Here is a 10,297-nt window from a genome sequence, read left to right as displayed (position 1 = left end):
CTTTGCAAAGCAGTAGAAGCCACCACGAGTGCACGACCCGCTATAGCTCGGCAATCATTCTAAGTCCGGACGGTCAAAGTCAGTGTGGTGTTTTGTATGAAGAGTTATGTGGTGTGAATGAATAAGTATGCTTGTATGAAACTTAGTAAATGAGTATATGATTAATCCTTGTTTAAACTAGCTTACCCTTGCTTTTCTGTTGTCTGTCCTTGTATGTTTTCTCTTTTGCGACGATCACCTGATTGATGTGAGTTTAGGAAGACATCTGTTTCAGTTATTTCAGCGATAGGTGTTCGAGGGGATTCAGTAAAGAAGTCGGAAGAATCTACAAGTGTAGATATTGTCTTTTGTAAGTTTGTTTCTTATATTAGTTAATTTATCATATATGTAATATTCATTTTAGTAGTATTTTAGTATTAAAGATGAGATGTTACATATTTTATATTAAAATTTATCGTAAAATCTAGTTTGTTGCATTTTATATTATAATTCTTTTATTTATTTATTGGGGGAATATTTTACAAAATATATATTTAATTTAAAATAACTTTTAAAACTAATTTGAAATAACAAATTATTCATTGTATAACGAAAGGATCTCGCTCCTAATTTCTTTTATATATACTAGTGAAGTATGTAGTGGTTTTCGTAAAGAAAATATGTTTTGAAAAACACGTGTTATATACACATTTATGATAACAAAACATAAAATAAAACTTGTTATTATTGTGTTGTTATAATTATGAAATTAAATATAGATAATTGCTATAATTTTTATTTATTTTATGGATAGTTTTATAATTAAAAAAATTATTAAATTATAAAAATATCAAATTAAAAGTAATTAAATTTAAAGAAATAGTAAAATTAATAAAATAATTATTTTATTTAAAAAAGTTATATAAAGAATAGATTTGAAAAATAAACATAAAAATAAAAAGGAAATCTTTTATATATTGATATAATAAAAAATTATATCTAAATAAAAATATTATTTTGATGTGGTTCCTCAAATGTTTATATAGTTATAAATAAAATTTCACGTCTCAAACCATTTATTAAAAATCCCCCACTAGAAACATGTCTTGGTGATGATGGGTCGGCCAATATTTGTTAAACCAAAGGTAGTTGTGCCAAATTATTCAGCTTCACCAAAATTCATGGTACTTTTTATCTTTTAGGTGAAAAATCAATTTCATACATTTCCATAAGAAAAAATACAGCATCCAATATAAATATGTGGTTCAAATTAAATTAGGCACCACATTAAATGCTCCAAAATTAATTTATCAAAGCCAAACCCATTAATTTTCTGAAAAAACAAACAATACTGTCCACTTGAACTTTCCCAATTTTGAATAGTTACCACTTTGAAAATGAAAGTTCCTTTAGTTCCATTGACATCATCTTATTAACATTCTTAATTTTAGTGCAATAAAAATGCATTTTAATTACTATTTTTCTCATTTTCTTATTTCTCATATTTTTTACTAACTAGACACACTAAAACAAGACTAAGATTGAAAATTAACGTTTTCGTTGACTTTTATAACAAAATAGTCTTTGCAATCAAATAATTATGAATAATAAATCACTTGTCTAGCTGCCATTGTACAATTATGTTGTGCAATAAAGACCCGTTCTTTTCTTTCGTACTGTTCTAAGTTTTTTCTTTTTTGAAAAAAGATTTATTTGTTTTAATGTTAAAATGTCAAACCTAAATATTACAACTTTTTTTTTGTAAAGACATAAATCATATATCGAATTACAAAACTATATTAGAAACAGTAAGTGACCCTTCAAGGATCAAATCATTAGTTTAGGAAATTTAGAAATCAATTATCAATATTTATATCTTAATGTCGGCAGGATAATCATTTCAGTGATATGTTGATACAATTTGGATGGTTCAACCTATGGACAACATCTCTCGGCCTTAAATTAGGTTTAAACGTACAAGTAAGTTTAAATTTTATTTAGTAAACTTTGTTTACAGTACACAATCTCTGACCGTCAGAACCGAAAAGTTTGAAAGTGGAAACCCCAATTTAACAGTGATAAACACGAAGCACTAACCATATCTGTACATCTCAATAATATGTTTTTCATTTGTTATTTTTTACAATTATTTCATCTTCTTTGGTCAATCGTTTGTTTATTTATTTATTTATTTTCTAAGCTTAGTCGATGATCGAATGATTTGTACCTGCGACTTTTTGGTCCATCCCTATCGAATGGTAGTAAGTTTAGTTTTGTGTTTTGACAGTCAAGTTAATTGAAAGATGATAAACATCAAACCAAGATGAATATTTTACACAACAATGATTTTAGTGCAAACCCACATTTGGAATGTTGTGTGTGCATCAGCATCTTTTGGATCACAACTTCACATCATCAGCATCATCATTACCTTAAAAAGGTTCGTGTTAATCTGAGACTGTTGTATATTTGTTAATTCAATAATCAATCGTCTCTAGATTCCTGGTGCATTATTAGTGCTTTTAGCGTGGTACTAATATTTACCATTGCATAAAATATGTTTTAGTACACTTTTAGGTTTGTCAAACATTTAAAAAGTTGAGTTAAAACTTAAAATAAAAAACAAAAGTTTCATTTGTGTGTTCTAATGAGTGGCGTGAGAACAAGCAAATTGGTTAAGAGTCTCACAGCAAACAGAAAGCTTGAGTGGGTATACAGTACAGATTATATTATACTCATTCACTCATTCAACACTTCTTCTTGGACTCCCCTTTAATAATATAGGCATGCGTTGCTCCTAAGCTGTTCAAGATTCAAACCAAAGTATATTCTGATTCCTGTTTCATTATTTTGACTCCTTTCTTTCTTAAGAATAAGTTCGATTCTATGAATGTTTTACATTAGGTTTGATCAAGAAAGAAAACCAAAGGAAGTAGCGAAGAGAATGATTAAGCTTTTTTTTTTTCTTTAAAATACAAAGAAAAATAACAGTTGGGTGAAAGATAACACGTTATGATCTATTCCCCTACAGTCTTACGGCAAATATAGATTCAAACCATGGACAACTAAATTTCTATCTTGTCACCCAAAAAAGGTACACTTCCATCCAAATGTTTTAAATGGAATCACTTCAGTGAGAAATTTAAGACTTGAAACCTTTCTCAGACGTTAATGTGAAGAAGTTGGAAATTCTTGACTACATAACTAAAAGCCAAAATTTCCCATTGAGCCTACATGTACAGGGTTTAGAGTTTTCTCATTTCCAAAAATTGCAACAGGCTTACTGTGTACGTTGTCAGAACAATCTTGGATGTCTCTATCGGATGTTGGTTTGCCTCATTTTTCTTGTTATGGACCTTCCCATGCGAACCCGTCTCTTTGTGAGGGCATCTAATAAGACTGATAAAGCATGCTCTATTGCTTCTGCCTGTTCGTCCAATTCAATGGACCTAAACTGTGGAAGAAGTTGGAGCTCTGAGAGCAAGCCAGCTGCAGCTGCCGCTGTGCATGTACGATCCCAAGATGGCTGTGGTCTGCCCTTCAAACGTAAGGGACGAACATATGTTACATTAAACACACCAAAGTTGTCTGATCTTAATTTCATTTTCTTACTCACCTAAGTTTATGCATAGCAGAAGCACCAGGATTTAGGGATATACATGGAAGATCCTCATCCCCCCAAACTAACTTTGCTTTATCCTGTTGGAAACAAAATTTCAAGCAAAGTTACAAACTAGCATAGAAAAATTGTAGATGTTGCTTCACCACAAATTTAATTCATTCCATGGACTTTTAAAACTTGTTTTTTATAATCCAATTGGGTCATCATAAAATACGAAAGCCTATTCTTCTTGATTGTTCCCATTGCTGTGCTGTTTGCCACATGTGCATTCTCATCCTAAGGGAAAAAGGAAAAATAAAACAAAGTATTACATAATCTATATCTCTGTCCTAATCAAATATAAAAAAGAAAAGGGCACCATAATATTGTTTCTCTAGAGGTGTTCTTTTCCTGACATGAGAAATTCTAATGCCACAATTGCTGTATTTTGCTCAGCAAAAGCGACAAGTATCTGATCATAAACGTGGTAGCTTGGGTCAGACTGTTTGATTAAGTTGAAATTTTCTGTTTCCTTCCACCTTCTGATACTTAATGTAGTATGGCTTGTAATGTTAAATACTTAATTTAATAACTTTACTTTCTTGGCACACGTCAAATGCGCCTAGTGTCATTAGGACATAGAGGATACCAGGCGCACTAACATGTATAAGGCTTACAAGTCTAAAAAGTTTGAGTGTTCCATATAATGAGATTTTGTCCTGCCTTGGCACCCAACAATCATGGAGCAGATTAATTTTGGGCACTTCTACTAGAATCAAATTATGAAAATATACAACTTAAGAAAAGGAAGAAAGCCATCCAGAAGTACCTGAAGGCGCCTAAACATTGCTGCTGAATTGCTCCACGTCCCATCAATCAAAATAAAATGATGGATTGTTTCTACTTTCAACTGTTTCACACTCAAAAGAAAACTATTACATGATTGCACTGAACAGAAAACAGGGAAATCTATAATAAATGCTACAAGCAACATTGTGATATTTATTTTACACGTGGCATTGATTGGCATAAAATAAAAAAGATATTCTATTTAGAGTGAAAGGTCACTTGTAATTTATAAGTTGTCATTTCAGTGCCGATTATCCATTTAAATTGTGTAACTTAACCCACACCCTAGAGACATAATTCAGAGATCAAAACATCAAATCATGAATTGGTCAGGCTCTCAAATTCCAGAAAACTTTAATTTTAAGCCATTCTTGCAATGCATTTGGGCTCTACTAATCCAAAGTAGGAGGATATTCAACAAAAATACCTTTTTGTTTCCATTAAAATTGGTTAACTGAACCAGTATCAAGAAATTTAAGATTACATACACAAAAGAAGGAAAGCAATGAACCAGAATAAAAAAAGTGCATATTGCTCTATATTTGAATGCCTAACTCTTCAGTATAGACAAAGTCACTAGCATTATCTGGAATCAACAAGATATAACAATCATTATAATGCTTAAAATAAAACCTCTGAAGGTGCAATTCCATCACTTGTAACTGGTTCCTGATCAAACGCATTTTGAACTGACTTTAGAACTGCACTCTTGTTGGGATAAAGGCACCACACCTTACTTTTTCCTGAAATAAAGACAATCCACAGCCAAAGCAACTGAGTACAAAATGTGCAGCAGGTTCAAGTATTAAAAGACTTGGAGCATACACACCATTATAACAATGGTATTAACTTAAATCATGAACAAGTATCTAAATTGGTATCAGGCAAACCAGTTAAAAATTACTGCCATAAGAAGATTCTATTTGAAATTAAGAAATACAATCATTTGTCCTTGACCAAATCTGGTAGAATATTATATTTCCTTGATTACTTTTTAAGCAGTCATAGTGATATTAAACACTAAGAAAAAGATATACAGCAGAAATTGTAGAAACATAGATCATAGAGAATGAAGCAAGATATGACTATATCAATAAACAACTACATCCAGTGTCAATTTATATAAACTGAAAGACCTGCCACTTTTAAGGAATTCCACATGATTTCCTCGTGTTCAGGAATGCCAAAAAGGCACAAAGATGCTGCATCAACCCCAAACACCTGCCACAAAATCTTTCCAGTGTTGTTCTGTCTCAAGAAATCCTACATTTGATGGCCAAAATGTATATGCATCAAGAGAAACAGATAAAACCCCAAAATGAAGAACTTCCAAGTAATCACAAGTTACACCAAAACCTTGGGATGCATATACAGCCAAAATCTTATTCCCGGGTGGAGCGAGCAGGATGTGACTTCTGAACACATACAATCCTCCATGGGAAGCCAGCACTACAAAGTTTGAAAACCGAAGATTAAAAGAAAAAACATGTTCTCCATCACCCAACAAATGCATCTTCCTGAAACTTTAGTCATTTTAAGAAGAATAAATCTCCACTTTAGTCACTAATTTTGTGGCACTATAATGGTAGTTCTTGATAAATTCCTTAAGTTAAGATCATGGTCATTTTCATCTCTGATATGTATAGCTCAGTATCATTTTTAGCCCTTCAATTATATTACTTACTATCGTTATAGTCCTCCGTATCGAGCTAATGACAGGGACTAATGTGAAAACAGATTTCAATTTCAAAACTGTGTTTGATATTTTTCTATATTTCATTTAAGAAAGAACAAACCTTCTGACAAAGGTAACCCCTGCTACCGAGAATGCGACAAGCTATCTGCCTGGCCGAATAAAATTGAAGCTTCTTCTCCGAATCAGCCAAAGCCTGATACGTGGCACGGTGTTTCTTATCTTCTTGTATTCTAAAATTCCCCTAAGCATCCGAAAATTCAATTAATAAAAACCGAAACTTGAGAGCACGTAAGCACGATGATGGAGGCCCTTACCTTTAACTTTCCGCCATTGCCGCCAAAACTCATGTGGGCATCCAAGTCATGTTCAAGCCCCTTCAAATCGTGGACAATTTGTGCCACCATGGTGGGGAGTGGGGAGGTGGTGCCCCAACCCTGCCATTCCTGCAAAGACACCACCACCCCTTCTTCTTGGGCCATATTTGTGTAAGAGAGTGATGAAGGACGACGAAGGTGACTGTAATGGCGTGTGAGTAGGAAGCGAGTTTTGTTCCAGAACCACAAGGGGAATGGAACAGAACAATTGCATAGGAAGAGGGGCTTTGTCGGAAGAAGCGTTGACACCAACTTCATGTGTAGGAATTGTTTCATCTGCACTATCCCAAGTAGCCCAAGAGTGTGGCCCATATGAAATCAGTAAAGTTTAATGCTTTCAATTCTTTCTTTCAAATAAATTAAAAAAATAACAAAATCCACATAGCGTTTTTTATAAATTAACTTATGTAAAAAAACTAATTTTAATTTGTAATGAAATTTTATCACAAACATATCACTTTTTTAAATTACGAGCGTTTGACTTTGTAAGGACCTAAAAAATAGAGTATTATAAAGCAAATAAGTGTATTAAAATAGTAAGACAAATTATTTTACTTTAAAATAATCTTATAATATAAATAGAATTTTATAAACACTTCTCATTATTCTAAGAACATTTCATCTCTCTAGAACTTTATTCCTCAAAGTTCTCTGACTTCTTTCTACAATCTCTCACTGTTGAGTTATCTGTTTGACGATCAGGAGGTGCCTAGACGATCCTGGCGTTGAAGGCTTCGTTTTGGACCGATCAATTTCTTGTTCTTCAGCTGGTAAGTTGTTTCCATTGTTATCCGTACCTTTTTGGACTGTGAACATGCATCGTTTCTGCTTTGCATGTGGTTAATAGTTTCCTCCTTCATTTTCTAGTTAAATTCAAGCTCTAAGAGCTGTTTTCTATCACCAATTGGTGAGTAATAGGTTTCTGTTGAGTTTCCTTGCATTGTAAGGCATTGTCAGAGTATCTCTGTGAGTTGGGCTGTTACTCTCTAAGGTAAGGGGAGCTAGAAACTTTATCTCAATTGGTTGTATGATATGTATGTATGATAAATTCTGAATTAGTATGTTGTTTTGGGACACTGTTTGTATGTTGAGTAGATTGAATAGTATGTACTGGAATGTTTAATGTATGAAACTGTATTGTGATGTTTATGAACTGAGTTGGATGAATTTATTAGTGGTGATTTAACTGGTTGGAGGTATTTTATGTGAGAAACCTGTTATGGTAGGGTTTAGATAAAAAGTGAAGTGAATTGAGCTTGTTTAGTGTAATTTAGAGGAAGTGAGGTAGTGAATTTGAGCATTAGAGGTCAAGTAATGTTATGGTTTGTTGGGGCAGTTTAGATAAGTCATATGTGACTTGTTTGAGTTATCAAATTGGTCAAAATCAGGTTCAAAGTGGTAAATTGGAATTTAGGTCTCTAAGTTGAGGAAATTGAGGTTTTAGAGTAGGATTTGATGCATAAACACTTTAGATTGATGTTAGGAAGGTTTAGAATCACTTAGTCAAGTTTAATTAAGTTTGTGCAACAATCTATGAGTGTTAGAAGTTGAAAAAATTGAATAGAATTGGTAAGTTGTGGTTGAGTTTCATAATTCTATAGAATTTCGTTTTGCAGATTATGCAGACTTGCTATGCGAATCCATTCGCATAGCGAGTCACCTTAGCGAGGTGCTCTCTGCTAAGGCATTCGCACAGCGAATAGGTGCGCTGTGCAAATGGATTGAGAGGGTTGCTCTCTGTTTGTTGATCCGCATAGCGAATCAAGTCGCTATGCTACTGGTTGGGGCCTGGAACTATTATTCTTTTTATTCTAACAGCGAATGAGTTTTGCTCTACGAGTGCTTAAGGAGCATGAGCCACTGTCTGAGGTTCTCGCATAGCGAGCTGGGACACTATGCGAGGGGTCTAGGGTCTGATTCAAGTCATGGTTTATTCGCATAGCAAGTATAACCACTATGCGAATGGTTTAGAGGGTGTGGTCTCTGTTTGAGGATTCGCACAGTGAGCTAGGTCGTTGTGCGAGAAGCCTCTGGTTTCGCTATGCGAATGTATGCGTTGTGCGAGGGTTTCAGTTCTAGTTCACTCTTCTTTTGATCTTAGATTGTTTTAAATGAAACATTGAGTGCTGTATGAAGTAAGTTGAAGTTGTATCATGTAATATCATTGGTTATTGATGTATGTTGTATTTCAAAGTGTAAGTTGGTGGTTTCAAAGTGTAAAGTTCAAAGTATGGTTAATGGACGTAATTTCATGATTCTCAAGGAGAAGAGACATGGTGGTGTCCTATGTTGTGATTCAAAGTGAAATCTCTAGTTGAGATTCAAGTAAGTTTAGAATAAATGCAGGAGCTTAGTCTTGGGGGTTATCCTGAAATTCCAATGGTCTTTCATTCTCAACTAGAGAGGATTAATCCATGTCGAGAGTAGCAGGAGGTCCTAGTCTTGGATGCTTCCAATATGGCCCAAGGTGAGTGATAACGGACTAAGCTTGTGAGTGTGGTAGGGTGAAACTCATTGGCAATGGCTTTGCAAAGCAGTAGAAGCTACCACGAGTGCACAACCTGTCATAGCTCGACAATCATTCTAAGTTCGGACAGTTAAAGTTAGTGTGGTGTTATGTGTGAAGAGTTTATGTGAGGTGAATGAATAGTATGATTGTATGAAGTTAAATAAATTGATGTATGATTAATCTTTGTTTAAACTAACTTACCCTGTTGTGTGCTTGTATTTGTATGTTCTGATGTTCTTCTTCTGCAATGATCATCCTTTGGATGTGAGCAGCAAAAGAAGAGGTTTCTCCGAAGCAAGCTTTGGATGGAGGTGATACTGCTGAGTAAGTTGACTTAGTTTAATAGACGTTTGTGTATAGTTTTGGAGTATCCTTTAGTATGTATATATAAAGTTTAAATTTATAGTTGTTTTTGGATGACTGTAAAGGTAACACTTTATATCTTAGATGGATAACTGTATACTTTATCATACTTGTAGCTTCTCTTTAATATAGTTTATACTATATATTTTGGGATGTTACCATCTTTCTTGACGTTGTATTTTTTTTTTTTTGAGATAGCATGATTTTGTTTTAGATTTATGCGTGCATCATATTTAGACAAGAAGCATGGTTTTATTTATTGGCGAGAATTCGGTTATTAGAAAATTCGTTATTTAATTTATTTTGCGTTTTGAATTTGAAAAAAAGAAAAGAGGAATTATACCTAAATATTTTTTTTCTTGAAGTAAAAATTATTTTCTTTTTTTATCTTTTATAATTCTTTTTAGTTACACCTAAATGTTTCTTTTATAACTACACCTAAATGTATTTTTTGTTTTTAAATTATTAAACAATAGAATATGAGTAAAATATTATACTCGTATTTTTTAATTGTTGTAATAATTTTAGATAATAAAAGTAAAAAATGTGAAACTGTATGTTCTAATATTAAATTGTTAATGATTTAATTGTATTATTTTCTATGAATGATATGAAACATTACTAGGTATAGAAAGACGAATTATTTAATTTTTGAACGAAATATTTAAATATTAAAGTGTTTTTATGAAATTTTGTTATTAAATTATTTAAAAAAGTCTAATTAAATTGAGAAGATCAAACCGGTATAGACCTAAAATAACTTTATAAGCAAAGAAAGTCATATATATTCTTATGAGTCATATAGATGTGATTAGGATACATCTTTAGGATTGATTAACGAGTATGCATCCACAACATACAACGTACTCGTATACAAAAAAATAAGACTGATTAATAAAACAAAAAATTGAACTATTATCCATCTA

General features: G+C 32.7%; 1 protein-coding gene across 2 annotated transcripts; it reads right to left on the bottom strand.

Moving 5' to 3' along the window:
* Window positions 1-3,024: 3,024 nt before the first annotated feature.
* LOC108332529 (uncharacterized) lies at window positions 3,025-6,796 on the bottom strand. 2 transcript variants are annotated; one of them, XM_017567830.2, is made up of 8 exons: window positions 6,440-6,796; window positions 6,226-6,366; window positions 5,786-5,878; window positions 5,566-5,692; window positions 5,063-5,172; window positions 4,410-4,490; window positions 3,596-3,678; window positions 3,025-3,512 (listed from the first exon to the last, which is right to left on the bottom strand). In XM_017567830.2, the coding sequence occupies exons 1-8, from the start codon at window positions 6,773-6,775 to the stop codon at window positions 3,296-3,298; spliced, it is 1,188 nt and encodes a 395-aa protein (XP_017423319.1). In that variant the 5' UTR covers window positions 6,776-6,796; the 3' UTR covers window positions 3,025-3,295. The 2 variants fall into 2 exon arrangements, with proteins under 2 accessions (XP_017423319.1, XP_017423317.1); XM_017567828.2 differs by having other exon boundaries at window positions 3,245-3,517.
* Window positions 6,797-10,297: the final 3,501 nt, after the last annotated feature.

The sequence above is a fragment of the Vigna angularis genome, chromosome 11, assembly GCF_016808095.1.
Source record: "Vigna angularis cultivar LongXiaoDou No.4 chromosome 11, ASM1680809v1, whole genome shotgun sequence".
Taxonomy (NCBI): domain Eukaryota; kingdom Viridiplantae; phylum Streptophyta; class Magnoliopsida; order Fabales; family Fabaceae; genus Vigna; species Vigna angularis.
The sequence above is the reverse complement of the archived record's forward strand: the minus strand, read 5'-3'. Positions and strand labels throughout refer to the sequence as shown.